General features: G+C 42.8%; 1 protein-coding gene across 1 annotated transcript in view; it reads right to left on the bottom strand.

The window, feature by feature from the left end:
* The window catches only part of KNG1 (kininogen 1), a 108,143-nt gene that overhangs the window by 68,559 nt on the left and 23,069 nt on the right, over window positions 1-16,515 (bottom strand). The window contains exon 4 of the mRNA XM_073626310.1: window positions 11,215-11,393. Within this exon, the coding sequence (XP_073482411.1) occupies window positions 11,215-11,393 (179 nt within the window). The remainder of the gene's footprint in view (window positions 1-11,214; window positions 11,394-16,515) is intronic.

Consider the following 16,515-nt stretch of genomic DNA (forward strand, 5'->3'; position numbering starts at 1 on the left):
CTCTCTGATGTTGCTTATTGTAACATTGTACTCAGTTCCATTACTTTCTTTATTATTTATTACTTTCTTTATTAAAGTGCAAGTGGATACTTTCTATAATAACAATAAAATGTTTTATGCTGCTGACATCTTTCTGCGCTCTCTCTCTCTGCTGTGTTTCACTTTAAAGGGTATATTCACACCAGATGCGGTGGGCCTGCGTTTGGCGGCTATTCCAGTATCGTCCCAGCACATGACAAAGCAAAATGTCTGGTCTCCGGTATGCCCGATTCACACCACTGCATTGTGATAGTGTGTGGGCACATTGACCTGAAAAAAAAGGACTGCATGCAATACTTTATATCAGTGCAGCAAGTGTGAGGCAATCCACCGCCAATCGGCACAAGCAGTCGCACCGCCCAGCCGACAATTGAACTTTATGTCTGTGTGACATCTCAATAAAGTTTGTTAAAATAAAAGGAAACGGTGTGATCCAGCAGGCTCAGCACATGATCACTGTGTTGATCTCAGCTGGATTGCACCGCACACTAGCTGCTGGTGTGAACAAGGAATGTGGGTTTCCTCCATCATGGTCTGGTGTAAACGGGTGCTTAAACTGAATCTTGTCCCAAGATGTTGATGCTGCAGCTGATGTACAGCTCCCCTCTCCGCAGAAATCTATTCCAGTTTACCACCACCCTTTGGATTGGTGGTTATGGACATTCTTTACATAATTAAGAGATTGTTATGAATTTATTTTTACTCATGAACTTGCAGCCATTTTTTTCTAACATTTATATACTACACAATTTAAACTGGCTCAATTTGAGTTCTACAGTTTGTTTACTCATTTCCTATCACCTGTATGTTGTCTTTCTGAAATCCTGTGAAGAACTGAAGACCGACATTATTGGCCTCTCTCATTACACGGTCTAACTTCCAGACTTTGAAGTTTAAATGGGGAGATGGCAGGCTAGTTTACAGGAATGGGAGAGCACGGTGTGGTGATGCCCATTGATCAAATTCAAACTAATATAGACAAGTCTTCTGTCTGTTGATTGTACCTGGACATCTAACATCAGCTATCCCATTCCCTTTTTATGGAATAAACATTCACACCTAGCTTAGCCATGTAAGCATGTTATTTGAGCCATTGGTAGACAGATAAGCAGTGCCAGATCTAGGGGGTGTTGAGGTGGTCTGAGCCCCCCCCCCCAGATTTCATTCATGCTCCCCCAGGACCAGTGACATTGATGAGGAGCCGGGGGGCACTGCTCAGTCTCGGTAATGCATGGTTGAACAGTGCCCTGCCCCAAGGTAGGACTCTGTTGTAAAGGGGGGACTCGAATGTGTAGGGGGAATTCTAATGTGAAGGGGGACTCCCATGTGTATTGGGAGAGAGAAGCTCATTGCTTTGATCTGAAGATGAATGAAACAGAGTGGATAAAAAGGTAGCAATGTTACTTTGTATCTCACTATCTCATTCTCACCTATGAACCTATGAGAAATGTTTAAGCATTCATGTTGAAGATTTGAAGGTAGGACTATTTGTGAAGTGGGGACAGATGGTTCTGTTGTGATGTGAAACTCTGAGGTGAAGGGGGAACTCTAAAGTGTGTTGATCATAGGTCCCAATTACTTTTTTACTGCACCCCCAGATTAGACAGTCTAGATCCGGCCTTGCAGATAAGTCTGAGGGAGACTGCATTGTGACTACGTTTGTTTGCTTTTTATTGCCAATTGATGGTTTTAGATAAAAGTATAAATCGCATTTTAGTAGCATTCCTTTCAACAAATAATTCTAAAGTAATTTAAAATCTATTAAAAGCCAAAACTTTAGTTTTTTTAGTTTTGGCCAGATCATTGAAGGGCTAAAACTCATCTTAAGTTAAAGTGCCACTAAACCCACATCATAAAAAACTATTAATAAATGCTGTATTACATGTTGTTTATACACACTATTGGATTTGTTTCCTGTATTTTGTAAAAACCCTGGTTGGTCCTGCTGTTCCCTACAGTATCTCACAAAAGTAAGTACACCCCTCACATTTTTGTAAATATTTTATTATATCTTTTCATGTGACAACACTGAAGAAATGACACTTTGCTATAATGTAAAGTAGTGAGTGTACAGCTTGTATAACAGTGTAAATTTGCTGTCCCCTCAAAATAACTCAACACACAGCCATTGGCAACAAAAGTGAGTACACCCCCTAAGTGAAAATGTCCAAATTGGGCCCAAAGTGTCAATAGTTTGTGTGGCCACCATTATTTTCCAGCACTGCCTTAACCCTCTTGGGCATGGAGTTCACTAGAGCTTCACAAGTTGCCACTGGAGTTCTCTTCCACTCCTCCATCTTACTGAGTTGTCATCTGAACATCTGCCCTAATGAATGATGTATTCTCATTTTTTTGCTCTGGTGACAACTCTAATTTTTGTATTTCCCCTAATTTTCTGTCTTGATGATAATGGTCACTAGGCCAAACAACCTAACGGGGAACAGAGAGCACAAAGAAATGATGGCAGGTCTAACTCTTCACTACTTTATCCAAAACAAAAAAAAGGTTTTGCTATTAGATACACTTTAAGGTCTAGACCGATAACATAATTGACCAGCAGAGGGTGCCAAAAGTCTGCTTACCATTTATAGCCTGGCGAGACCTCTAGGAGGAGGCTCAACACTAATATTAGTCCTGGTTATATTCCAAACCATTTTTCTTTTTTGTTATAGATAATTCTCAGCCAAGTCAAGAGTATTACAGGCATACCCCACTTTTAAGTACACAATGGGGTTTATTTACAAAAGCTGGAAAGTGCAAAATCAGGCTCACTTCTGCATAGAAACCAATGAGCTTCCAGGTTTTATTACCAAAGCTTATTTGAACAAGCCGAGGTTTGAAGCTTCTTGGTTTCTATGCAGAAAAAAACAACAATAATACCCCAGCACTAGTATATGGAAACCTGGGGAGCTAAACTGACACATGTAATAGGCTAGGAGGGGGAATGTGAAGCCAGTGCAGCTTGAACAACCATAACTGATAGAAACAGATAGAAAGCAAAAACAGAAAAAGTCCAGCCCTCTGGATGTCAGGGAATCAGACTGCACCAGCCAGAAGTATAAAACTGAATAATTTATTAAAGGCAATAGGCAATCCATATAACCAGTCCTGTGGATACACAATGCTTAAAAAAGATCATTGAAAAACATGTGGTATAATGACAAGCTGTCCATCGAGCAACAAGAGTTTAAAAGGGAGTCTCACCCCACTGCATACTCCCAAACTGTAACAGGATAGAGGGGTGGAGAAACCCGGGGGTGGGAGACACTCTGAAGATCCGCTGGATCCCCGCAGAACGTGGGATGCGAGCGTTGACGGGATGACTCACCGCCTCCAGAATGCAGCTCCACATGTACAGCGGCGAAAGACACAGCTGCTTAGCCACGGGGAGGGAGAACCAAGGCTCTGTCTGACAGGGGGCGGTGACATAAGCCCAGCTGGGAGGCCGTTCCAAGGAGGGAAGAGCTCGGCATCGCAGAAGAGAGCCGCTGTGGTGTCAGCTGGTAAGACGCCGTGCCGTTCACATACAGATCTGTGTCCCCTCAGAGATGAAACGTCTGTATCCCGAATGGTGTCACTCAGGGGATGCAGCTGTGCAGCATGTAGCATAAAATAGGGAGATAAAGCCAGCAAGCCAAAAGGCATGGTAGATGCTGCCAATGTAAGGCAATGTGAGGGTCTCAAAGATGGATGGATGGTCGCCGGGACATATAGCTCAGTCAGACCACTAAAGGGAGTTGCCTTGATGACACGTTTCGCGCTTCAGCGCTTTGTCACAGTCAAGGATAGGGGCAACTGACAAGGTTTAAGTAAAAAATAAAATAAATGGAGGGGAGGGGAGGGGAAAAAACAAAAATTAGGGCGGGAGCAATTAACCCATTGAAAAAATGGGAAAGGTTATACCTCCGATATTAACCTCTTGTTGCTCGGAGGATTCACAAGAAAAACCGTTACCATGTCAAAAGTCTTTCTAAAAGTAACATGAACGGAAAAAATAAATAAAATAAAATAAAAACAGTTTTCTTTAAAAAACAACTCTACACAAAACTGCAGATCTCTAGTTCCTCATTTAACCCCTTGGGTGCAAGTGAGTCAAACATATATATCCAGAAGACTGGATAACTAGTAATCTCTCATTACTAGTTAATGTTCCTTTGGGGATGGTTTCTATCACAAAAACTTCTAGATGTTTAATATCCTTATTGTGGAAATGAAGAAAATGCCGGGGAACACTGTGTTCATCGCTCCCCTTAGTAATGTGTCTATGGTGGTCGCCCACTCTGGCGCGTAATGCACGAATGGTCCGACCTACGTAGAGGAGGCCACAGGGACACTGTAAAACGTAAATTATGAAGTCTGTAGAGAAAGTAATAAATTGCCTGATTTCATAATTTTTACCTAGGCTGGTTGTAATTATCTTGGTTCCATGGGCAATAAATTGACATGTAAGACATCCTCTTTTCTTGCACCGAAAAATGCCTTTCCTGTCATCAAAATATGACCTAATATCAAGAGGGGATTTAGTTGATTTATTTAATATTTTACTAGGTGCCAATAGATTTTTTACAGTACGAGCTTTACGAAAAGTAACCTGTGCAACCTCTGGCAGTACCGGGGCTAAACGTTGATCTAGTAATGTTTTTTTTATAATTTTAGATATATATTTAAAACTATCATTGAAACTAGAAACAAATCTGACAGTATGATTATTTGCAGATTCCTCTCTCGGGGCCTTTTCCTTCGAGGGAGGATTCATATTGGACAAAAAGGCATCACTGATGAGTTCACATGGATATCCCTTCTCTTCAAACTTTTTTTATCATCGTAGCCCCTTGTTCAACATAATCCTCCACTCTTGAACAGTTCCGTCTCAGTCTATTAAATTGGCCACTAGGGATGTTGCTTTTCCATGAAGGATGATGGCAACTTCTAAAGTGAAGATAAGAATTGCCACTGGTTGACTTAACATGATTTTTTGTAATGATCGTGTTTTGATCATGAGCCAGTACTAGATCTAGGAATACAAGTTCATGGGGGTCCAATACGTGCGTAAAGGACAAACTGTGAGAGTTAGAGTTGCAATGGGCCAAGAAGGAGGAAAACAGCTCTGGACCTCCACTCCATATGAGCACGATGTCATCGATGTACCGGCCAAAATAAACAATGTGCTCAGCAAATGGATTGTTGGCCCAGATACTGTTCTCCTCCCAAAGGCCCATCGTGAGGTTGGCGTAGACCGGGGTAAAGTTTGTAGTGCGTTGTAAGTAAAATTGATCACAGAAAGTAAAGTAATTATGTTTAAGACAAAAATCTGTAGATTGAACCAAAAATTGTGACTGCAAGGAGTTGAAATCTCCACTTTTGGTCAAAAAGTGTTGTACGGCGCTCAAGCCTACTTCGTGGTGTATAGAAGTATAGAGGGAAGAGACATCAAGAGATGCCCACCAATAACCCTCCTCCCATGTATAGTGTTGAAGGGCTTTAATCACTTCATTAGAGTCCTTGATATACAAAGGTAATTGACACACCAAGGGCTGTAAACAGAAGTCAATATATTTAGAGAGACCATTACTAAAACTATTAGTGCTGGCCACAATTGGTCTACCCAGAGGGTCGACCAATGATTTGTGGATCTTCGGGAGGTGGTAGAAATACGAGGTGCTACACTCGGGTGGCAATAAAAATTGTTTTTCCTTGTTAGTGAGCACTCCGTTTCACCATGCCTCCTGTACCAGCAACTTGAGTTCCAATTGAAAATCTGGTAAAAGATCAGACTGTAATTTCAAATATGTATTTGTATCAGCTAACAGCCGACTTGCCTCTTTAATATAATCCGCTCGATTTTGTACCACCAGGCTACCCCCCTTATCCGCCTGCCTAATAGTGATCTTAGCATTAGCCATTAAATTTTTTAGAGCCAGACTCTCCACTTTATTTAAGTTCTGATGTTTCTGAGTCTTAGGTCTATCACAAAGTGACAGAAGATCTTTATATACGGCTTGATAATAAGTTTCTATATAGGGGCCTTTCGAATTGGTTGGAAAAAAGGTTGATTTGGGTCTGAAGGGGGTATGCATCACCGGTGGTTCTAATCCAGCAGTAGGAACATAGCCCTCTATATGACCCTCGGCCCATAGGTCCTCAAGGGCCTGTAGTGCCTCTTCGTCGAGCTCCATGGGAGGTGTGATCTCGGGTATGGGGGCCATTGTAGGGTTGTTCTCGTTCCTACTTTTTTTATGAATGGCCAATGGGTTAGGAGCATAATGGCGTTTTAGCGTTAAGGAGCGTATAAAGCGGTGTAAATCTTTAAATAAACCAAATTTATTTGGGCCTATAGAAGGGGAAAAGCCTAAACCTTTCTGGAGCAAAAGCTCTTCGGAGGGAGTAAGGGTGTGGGATTACAGATTATATATTTTTATTGTACTGGCCCCTGTGTTGTCTCTGACCTCTCTTTCTTGTTTACTCTTCCCAGTGGTTCCTTCTCTTCGCCTTCTTCTAGTTTTCTTTTTTCTTTCTTGGCTCCCTTTGGAGAGAATGTCTGAAAATTTTGGCTATTAGTGGACAATGTTTGGCAATAGGTATCCTGTAGGTCATGATCGCCAACATTGTCCTGAAATTTTGGCCGGGCTCCCAATAGAATATAGTCCTCCAAATCACGGGACAGAAGACTATAGCTATTATGGATAGGTATGTTGTAAGCCAGTGGAGGTTGGGTGGTGGGTGGTGACACCGCAGCAACCTCATACCTTACTATAGATGGAATGAGTGGTGCCATCAGAGAAGGGGAGGACCCAAGTGGGGAAGGGATAAGGTCAAGGATGGTGGTAGTGGGTATGATTTCCCTCTGGCTCACCGATTCCGATTTTTATTGCAACCCGAGTGTAGCACCCCGTATTTCTATCACCTCCCGAAGATCCACAAATCTTTGGTCGACACTCCGGGTAGACCAATTGTGGCCAGCACTAATAGTTTTAGTAATGGTCTCTCTAAATATATTGACTTCTGTTTACAGCCCTTGGAAGTTCTTCGTTTCCACAATAAGGATATTAAACATCTAGAAGTTTTTGTAATAGAAACCATCCCCAAAGGAACATTAACTAGTAATGAGAGATTTTCCCTGTTGTGTAAACGGGAAGTCTTCTGGATATATATGTTTGACTCACTTGCTCCCAAGGGGTTAAATGAGGAACTAGAGATGTGCAGTTTTGTGTAGAGTTGTTTTTTTAAAAAAACTGTTTTTATTTTATTTTATTTTATTTATTTTTTCCGTTCATGTTACTTTTAGAAAGACTTTTGACATGGTAACGTTTTTTATTGTGAATCCTCCGAGCAACAATGGGTTAATATCGGAGGTATAACCTTTCCCATTTTTTCAATGGGTTAATTGCTCCCGCCCTAATTTCTGTTTTTTCCCCTCCCCTCCATTTATTTTATTTTTTACTTAAACCTTGTCAGTTGCCCCAGTGCATTTTCTAAGTACCCTTGCTGAATGTTAGAAGTGAGAAGTGCTCTGGGTGACATCTAGTGATACTTGTTAGGTATTACATTTGCAATTGCCTATTTAAGCTTACTTTCCCTGCTCCTCCTTGCTCTGAAGAAACTAGCGTCTATTGGCTGGTGAAACGGGTCAGCAGTGTGACGTCAGCACATCGCTGGAAGCTGCGTGCTCCTTGACTTGAGTGATAGCACGGAACTAACAGCTGATGGCTTGTTTTCTTGCTTCCGGATCTACGTCGAAACATACGGAGGCAATGAACACTCTATGAGGCGATTCCCTTTCTGGTCGAATATCCTGTCTGAATATCCCGATCGAATATCCTGGTCGTACACCTCTGTTTACCAACACAGAACAGAGCTTGTAGCCATTATCCATCCACGCATCTAGGGGTAGAGTCATGCTGCATGAGGATGTTGGATCCCACACAGTTGGTGAGAGTATACACATTTCAATTTGAAGTTACAATTTGGATGCCTGCTTTACTCTCTATAGCACTCCCCCTAATGACATCTACCTCAAATGATTCATTGCTATGCTTGCCTCTGCTTCTTTCCTCCGCTGCTTATGAATATCCATAGTCAAGCTGCCTGTTACACCTGCTACACTGCCTGATTACATATCTATACTGATGGTCTGTGTTCTGATCCCTAATAGACCCCACTATATGGCTATTTTCATGTAAACAGGACTAACACACTCAAGTCGCCCACCTACTTATCAGAACCTAACCTATGTGGCCTATATAATGGCCTTCAACACACTTCAGCCTTTATAAGGAATCTTCATCATTATTCCTATATCCTAATTAGTCCTACTTTCGTACTAGTGTCCAAAGACATGCTGGTAGGTTAATGGATTCTGTCTAAATTGTCCCTAGTATGTATAAATATAAGTTAAGGGACCATAGAGTGTAAGCTCCTTGAGGGTAGGGACTGATGTGAATGTACAATATATATGTAAAGCGCTGCGTAAATTGACGGCGCTCTATAAGTACCTGAAATAAATAAATAAATAGTGTATGCAAGTGGTTATGGTGATGTCTGATGTGTATGTGTGGGATATGCAGCCGCGGCTTCCTATGTTTTTAACAATTTGACAACGTTGTCCAATTTTTTAATAGTCTTTGTCAGCCATTTACCCGTGATTCTATGTTTTTTTTTTGTTTAATTATTTGTAGTGGTATTTTTTGTATAAATAAAGCTAGTTTTGAAGTAACTCAAGTGTTCTGTTTTTTGCCCTTTTAGGAGAACTTTATTCTCTTTCTTTTTCTTGTATGCCTTTAGGGCTATCAGAACTGCATCCTATGAGGTTATCATATGGGTGAATGTTACATACAAACCCGCTATACTTTTTCTAAATTTAATTAGTCTAGGTTGATCCAGGCAGTTTTCTGTTTATTCTAGCAATGCAGGCAGCACTCATATGTCTATTTTCTAAAGACAACCTCTGGATATGAAGCTGAGCACATGCAATCAACTTCTTTGGTCGACCATGGCGAGGCCTGTTCTGAGTGGAACCTGTCCTGTTAAACCGCTGTATGGTCTTGGCCATCATGCTGCAGATCAGTTTCAGGGTCTTGACAATCTTCTTATAGCCTAGGCCATCTTTATGTAGAGCAACAATTCTTTTTTTTCAGATCCTCAGAGAATTCTTTGCCATGAGGTGCCATGTTGAACTTCCAGTGACCAGTATGAGAGAGTGAGAGCGATAACACCGAACTTAGCACACCTGCTCCCCTTTCACACCTGAGACCTTGTAACATTAACGAGTCACAAGACACCGGGGAGGGAAAATGGCTAATTGGGCCAAATTTGGATTTTCATTTACGGGTGCACTCACTTTTGTTGCCAGCGGTTTAGACATTAATGGCTGTGTGTTGAGTTATTTTGAGGGGACAGCAAATTTACACTGTTATACAAGCTGTACACTCAAGTGTCATTTCTTTAGTGTTGTCACATGAAAAGATATAATAAAATATTTACAAAAATGTGAGCAGGTTGCAGGTTTTACACTTCCTGAAAGTCCAGCAAAAGTCGACACATGGCAGGATCTAATAAAAGTATAAAGGCTTTATGGGAAAATAGGGTTAAAATCTGTAAAATCAGACCTGCTTATGTGTTTCAGCCAAGAGAGCTTGGGCATCTATACATGCTTAATTTTTTTTGTTCAACCATTGAGTGTAATGAAAAAAAATAACACAATTTTCCCATCAACACACTCAATGTAAAGAGAGGATTCCTTCCCATTGAGTTATTGTATTCTGACACTGGGGAAACTTCACTGTCATCAGAATACACTGACCAGTGCTACTAGCTATATCTGGCACTGAGCGATAGGGAAAATCCAACAGGGTGGTTGTACCGAAGTCGATTGGTAGATCGACTTCTGTAAAACCAGCCTACCTATACATGGATCAAAAATTAATCTGGTCCCTGCTGAATTAGCCGAATTTTGATACATGTATGGCCAGCATTAGTCACAGCTATGACTAAGGCTGCTAGGCTTAGATACGTAAGCTGGTCTCATTCTTTGTATTTTAACCCTATGTTCCAATAAAGCCTTCAAATGTTTTATTGAATCCTGCCATGGGCCAACTTTTGCTGGACTTTCTTTGCTTGAGCCTTGCCTACAGCGGAGGTTGTCTGAGCACTAGTGTATCTTGTTTACCTGCATTGGAGACTGGCTTGAGCACAGTGGATCTCTTTTGTCTGTATACACTTTTTGAGGCAGAAAAGGTAATGTTAGTTAACAAGGCACTATTTCAGTAGTGATATAACATGTCAAAAATGGATGTAAAACACCGCACTAACTAGTAAGGCTAACAGGAGCTGCTGCATACATAACATATATAACATATATACATATATAACATGAGCTTACAGTCCACAGAATGCCTGAAGAGCACTTCCCTGCTCCTCAGCAGGGTTAACAGGAGTTAACATGTTACAGTCATTCTGCAATCCCCAAAATCCTTGAAGTTAACTGGCTGCCATCAGAAGACCACTCAAAGAAGCAGGCAGAAGAGACACCCTGTAAAGTAAAAATTACTCTCTCTCCTCATCAGATATCTTTCCCTAACATTGCTCCTTCTTTCTCCTTATACAGCCAGCCTGTATTCCTAACCTGCTGCCCAAATCTCACAGGATTTTTGGCATCCATCCTGAGATGCCAGCTTCCCCAGGATGTCTGCCTTGGAGCCCATGATAGGTGCCAAGTTAGTTCCCAATGGTCTCCTGCTAACTTGAAGAAATGACACAACTCCTCCTTCAGGTCTGTTTTTAAACCACAGCCCAACATATGCTTATGTCTATGTACTCAGAAGACACTATTGCTCCAGCTTTGTCTATTGAGAACAAGAGCTGTTTTCCATGAAATCCAGCCTAACTCAAGCAATTTACTTTTTCCTGAGACAATGAGACATGCTAGTCAGGTTTTCTTTAGGCATCTAACGGTACCCACAGGCATCCGGACATATTACCAATATTGGTAAGACTAGCAGGAAGAAAACGTTCCTCAATTCGTGCTTGTATTACTGGAAATCTAAATCGTACGTCAATATGCAGTATAATAATACTACCTTAAATATCTTTGACCTTTAAGGGAACTTTTTTGCTCTGTGAACCTAATGAGTAACATTACTTTTCCCTTTAAAATAAATAATTTTGTATTGTACAGACCTGGCCAGTGGCATTCACTATTCGGTCCAAATCAAAGTAGTATAGATGACTCCCCTGCCTGTTCATTTTTTCAATAGCAAAGTGCACAAAGTTCAGTATTTCTTTATTGTTTGTGTCTATTAGATGAGGACAACCAAGGCATTGGTGATGAACTGCAGTCACATGGGCTTCCAGTGGCACTGAAGAAAAGAAATGACATATTATTTTAATTGCAATGAGTCCTGTTAACATTTTAGGGCCCATTCACAACATTGCACTGTATATGCCTCTGACCATCCTGGTGTGTATGGGCTCACTTGAAATTACACAAAATCAAATGAAAAGTAGCACAGTGTTCTGCCTGCTGTATAAAAAAGTCAAATTATTATTATACAGTATATCATGGTCTTTATCCCCTGCCATCCTTCCCAGAATTTTATTACTGGAAAACTATTATTTAAAATATAGCTGAAAGCAATCAACTGGTTCTGAAAAAGCTTATTAGTCTGTTCAAATGTTACATAGTCTGGTTTAAAAAAGACACAAGTCTATCTAGTTCAAAAAATAACATCCTGTTTAGTCTGTAGTTGTATATGTTTGGGACTTTTTGATCCCCCTACCTGCTGATTGAAAAGATTCTTTACAGTAATGATTGGTAGCCATAAGCTATATTATTTAGGCAAACTAGGCTGGGAAACATATTTATTTTTACCCACTAGCAAATGTGTGGCCATTCATGAGTGAGTTATTATAGAGTAGACTGAATCATTTTGGCCTCTAAGTGACACATATAACACTTCAGTATTCATTACTGCCCAATCAAACAATATTTTAGTTGGACAAGTATTACTTAGTCACAGAGTGTAGCTGATTGAGGACAAAGAAATCAAGAAGACTCAAAAGGGTTGTAAAGGCAGAAGTATTTTTTTATGTTAATGCATTCTATGCATTAAGATCAAAAACCTTCTGTGTGTAGCAGCCCCTCTCAGCAGCCCCTAATACACACCTGAGCCCCATCTCTCTTCAGCGATGTCCATGAGTGTCTTAGCCATCCGTTACTCTCCTCCTGATTGGCTGTGACACAGCAGCAGCGACACTGGCTTCCGCGGCTGTCAAAATCAGTTAGCCAATCAGGGGAGAAATGGGGTGGGGCCGGGTCAGGGCTTCGTGTCTGAATGGGCACATGGAGCTGTAAATCGGCCCGGGTGCCCCCATAGGAAGCTGCTAGCTATGGGGGCACTTGATAGGAGGGAGGGGCCAGGAGCAGCAAAGAGGGACCGGAGAAAAGCAAGATCCAGGCTGCTCTGTGCAAATCCACTGCACAGAGGAGGTAAGTATAACATGTTTGTTATGTAAAAAAAAACAAAAAAAAGAGACTTTACAATCACTTTAAGCTTGATCTGATCACGAACCCTGGAGAAAATAAGTAGGGTGGGGCTAAGCATGGCAGGAGGACAGTAAGGAGAATGTTGGCAGGTCTATGATAACTGATTGTTGCTGAAAGGTAAAGAAAAGATTGCAGCAGCAGCAGCAATTAATTATGTTTCACTGGGACAGGATGCAGAGAAAAAAAGTTGTCATGGACTAAAGCATGAAAATACAGGTGACAGAAAGATAACTGATAGTGGAGTGGGTGGAGGGCGTCATGTATGAGCCATCATTTCCCCCTCCTGAGTTTATATCTTTTCTCCTGATGGGTGAAATCATGGTGCAGCTGTTTGCTCTAGTCATGACACACCTTCAACAAGTGGTATGACCAGGGCTTTTTTTCAGCAGGAACATGGGGAACACAGTCCTGGCACCCCCAGCAATGAATGCATGTAACGGCAACAGATAATGGGGTGTGCTAGAGGGTCTATTGATGCTGGCTGCTAAGGGATCTATTGTAACTAGGAGGATCTGTTGCGGCAGGTCTATTGTTGCTGGGGGATCTATTTTTGTGGCAGGTCTATTGTTGCTGGGAGGAACTATTGTTGCGGGGGGGACCTAATGTTGCTGGGGGGGTCTATTGTTGCTGGGGGGATCTATTGTTGCTGGGAAGGATCTACTGTTGACGGAGAGGTCTCCTGATGCTGGCTGCGGAGAGATCAATTGTTGCTGGTGGAGGGTCTATTGTTGCTAGAGGCGTCTATTGTTGCTGGCTGCAGGCGATTTATTTTACGGTTTTAATTAACACCTTCCATACAAACTACTTAGTACCACAAAATTACACTTGGTTCTGTATTCTATAAAAAGGGCGATACTGGTAGGTGGGTAGGGGGTGGGACCAAGGGAAGGTGCTCTGAGGTGGGTAGGGAGTGGAGACAAGGGGTGACTCAGAATAGGGAGTAGCTGCACCTATACTCTGAGAAAAAAAGCCCTGGGTATAACTTAGCCAAGTGGTGGGACTTACTATTTTGGGGCAGATCTTAGCACATAGAGAACTGCATATGAAATGTTAGGAGATATTTAGCTCTGAACTTCATGTCCGCTATGGCAAGCAGGGGACAGTGCAATGTAAAATGACAGCATACCACAGAATGGATAACATTATAAAAGAATGGGGAGCACAGAACTGCAGAGATACTAGAAAACACAAAAGTTCAGACAAGTAAGATGTTAGAAGGCTCAGAGCAGCAGATAGAAATCAGGGTATAAAGCAATATAAACAGGTGCACAGATGATCTTTGGGGGGATGCCTGCAAGAGAGACTATTGCATGCAGTGGAGGAAGTATTGCCACAGCACATGGCACAATATAGAATTGTGTAGATGGTGAATGAAGCTGCTGGAATACAAAGTTTGAACAGTAGGGGGAGAACTGTCAGAAAATTTGGCTTAGTCATTGGAGGGTGAACTGCCAAAGAACAGAGTATGGACAAGGGAGAGCTACCAGCAGTTCCGGTCCTGACCTCCCTGGGGCCCTAAGCAAAATTCTGCTAAGGGGCCCTCTACCTGACCCGTGATGCCGTGAGCTCTGTAAACCATTTGCCATTGCCACACAGTCACACCTGACACTTCAGTGCTCCCAATGCAATCCTCCCTCCTTCAGGGTCCTCAGAGAGCCCCCCCCTTACACCAGGGTCCCAAGAGAGCCCCCCTCACACCAGGGTCCCCAGAGAGCCCCCCTTATACCAGGGTCCCCAGAAAGCCCCCCTTACACCAAGGTCCCAAGAGAGCCTCCCCTTACATTAGTGTCCCCAGAGAGCCCCTCCTTACACAGGGTCCCCGAGAGCCCCTCCTTACACAGGGTCCCCAGAGAGCCCCCCCTCTTACATTAGTGTCCCCAGAGGGCCCCGTCCTTACATTAGTGTCCCCAGAGAGCCCCCTCTGACATTAGTGTCCCCAGAGGCCCCCCTCTTACATCAGTGTCTCCAGAGGGCCCCGTCCTTACATTAGTGCCCCCAGAGAGCCCCCCTCTTACATTAGTGTCCCCAGAGGCCCCCCTCTTACATCAGTGTCCCCAGAGGGCCCCGTCCTTACATTAGTGTCCCCAGATGCCCCCCTCATACATCAGTGTCCCCAGAGGGCCTCTTCCTTACATTAGTGTCCCCAGAAAGCCCCCCTTTTACATAAGGGTCCCCAAACAGCTGACTCCCCCCCTTGCAGAAGTTCCCCTTTACCTGGCTGGTGGAAGTGGAAGGCAGCGATCGGCAGCTGTATGGTGTCCACAGGCAGGGGGATCTCCTTGGGGCTAGTAGTTCTATCTCTGAATGTATACAGCAGAGAGGGGATGGGCCTCTGACCCGGGCATCAGCAACAGTGTTCAAGCAGAGTGAAAGTGAAACTGATACCTGCCCGGGTCAGAGGCCCCTCCCTTCTCCTCTCCACTGTATACACGGACACTCGAGAGAGTACTACAAGCCCCAGGGAGATCCCGCCGCCCACACAGGCACCATAGAGCTGCCGATCGCTGCCTTCCACCTCCTCCCACCTCTCCCCACTGCACTCTAAACAGCCAGCCAGAGGTGCTGGGGGGGATGCTGGGTCTTCAAGGCCCCCCACAGCGGTATAACGGAAGGGCCCAGTCGCAAATGCGACTGCAGTTACCCCTAAAGTTCCACCACTGGATGTTGTAAACAATAATTGACGTGCTATGACACGAGGGGGAGGCAGGGCCTTGAGTAATTTGCGGGGCTCTACGCAGCTTGCGTAGTGAGCGTATAGGGCGGCTCGGCTCTGGCTACCAGAATATGGACAATGGAGAGGAGCTGACAGAGCACATAGTATGGACAAGGGAGAACAACCAGAATGTGGACAATGGAGGGAGAGCTGACAGAGAACATAGTATGGACAAGGGAGAACTACCAGAATGTGGACAATGGAGGGAGAGCTGACAGAGAACATAGTATGGACAAGGGAGAACTACCAGAATGTGGACAATGGAGGGAGAGCTGACAAAGAACATAGTATGGACAAGGGAGAACTACCAGAATGTGGACAATGGAGGGAGAGCTGACAGAGAACATAGTATGGACAAGGGAGAGCTACTAGAATGTGAACAATGGAGAGGAGCTAACAGGAAACATAGTATGGACAAGGGAGAACTACCAGAATGTGGACAATGGAGGGAGAGCTGACAAAGAACATAGTATGGACAAGGGAGAACTACCAGAATGTGGACAATGGAGGGAGAGCTGACAGAGAACATAGTATGGACAAGGGAGAGCTACTAGAATGTGAACAATGGAGAGGAGCTAACAGGAAACATAGCATGGACAAAAATATTTAAAGAAAAACTGTGTCACCACATAAGATACACTATGTCACATCTTACTAATTCTGGGAAGAAGTTTTGCAAAGATAAAACTAATAAAGATGTACACATTTTTTTAATCTAAATAATTGTGCCTAAAAAGTCAGTTTTCTCTTTGCATCATACGGTCAAGTGCCCAAGGAAGTGTGTTTTAGTGTGAAACTAGTTGGCAGTAATTCCTCACCATACAGAATTTCTACTGGTGTCATACATAATCATATTCTGTGTCCGGGAACCTAGCAAATCCTATAGGTGCAATTGGTATATCTTTGTAAAAGAATATATGGATACATATTTTGATTCTGGTTTTAAATGTATTTTTTGTTATACAGTATATACAGTACCTCACAAAAGTGAGTACACCCCTCACATTTTTGTAAATATTTTATTATATCTTTTCATGTGACAACACTGAAGAAATGATACTTTGCTACAATGTAAAGTAGTGAGTATACAGCTTGTATAACAGTGTAAATTTGCTGTCCCCCCAAAATAACTCAACACACAGCCATTAATGTCTAAACCACTGGCCACAAAAGTGAGTACACCCCTAAGTGAAAATGTCCAAGGTGGGCCCATTTTCCCTCC

This window comes from Aquarana catesbeiana, linkage group LG04 (assembly GCF_042186555.1).
Source record: "Aquarana catesbeiana isolate 2022-GZ linkage group LG04, ASM4218655v1, whole genome shotgun sequence".
NCBI classification, from domain to species: domain Eukaryota; kingdom Metazoa; phylum Chordata; class Amphibia; order Anura; family Ranidae; genus Aquarana; species Aquarana catesbeiana.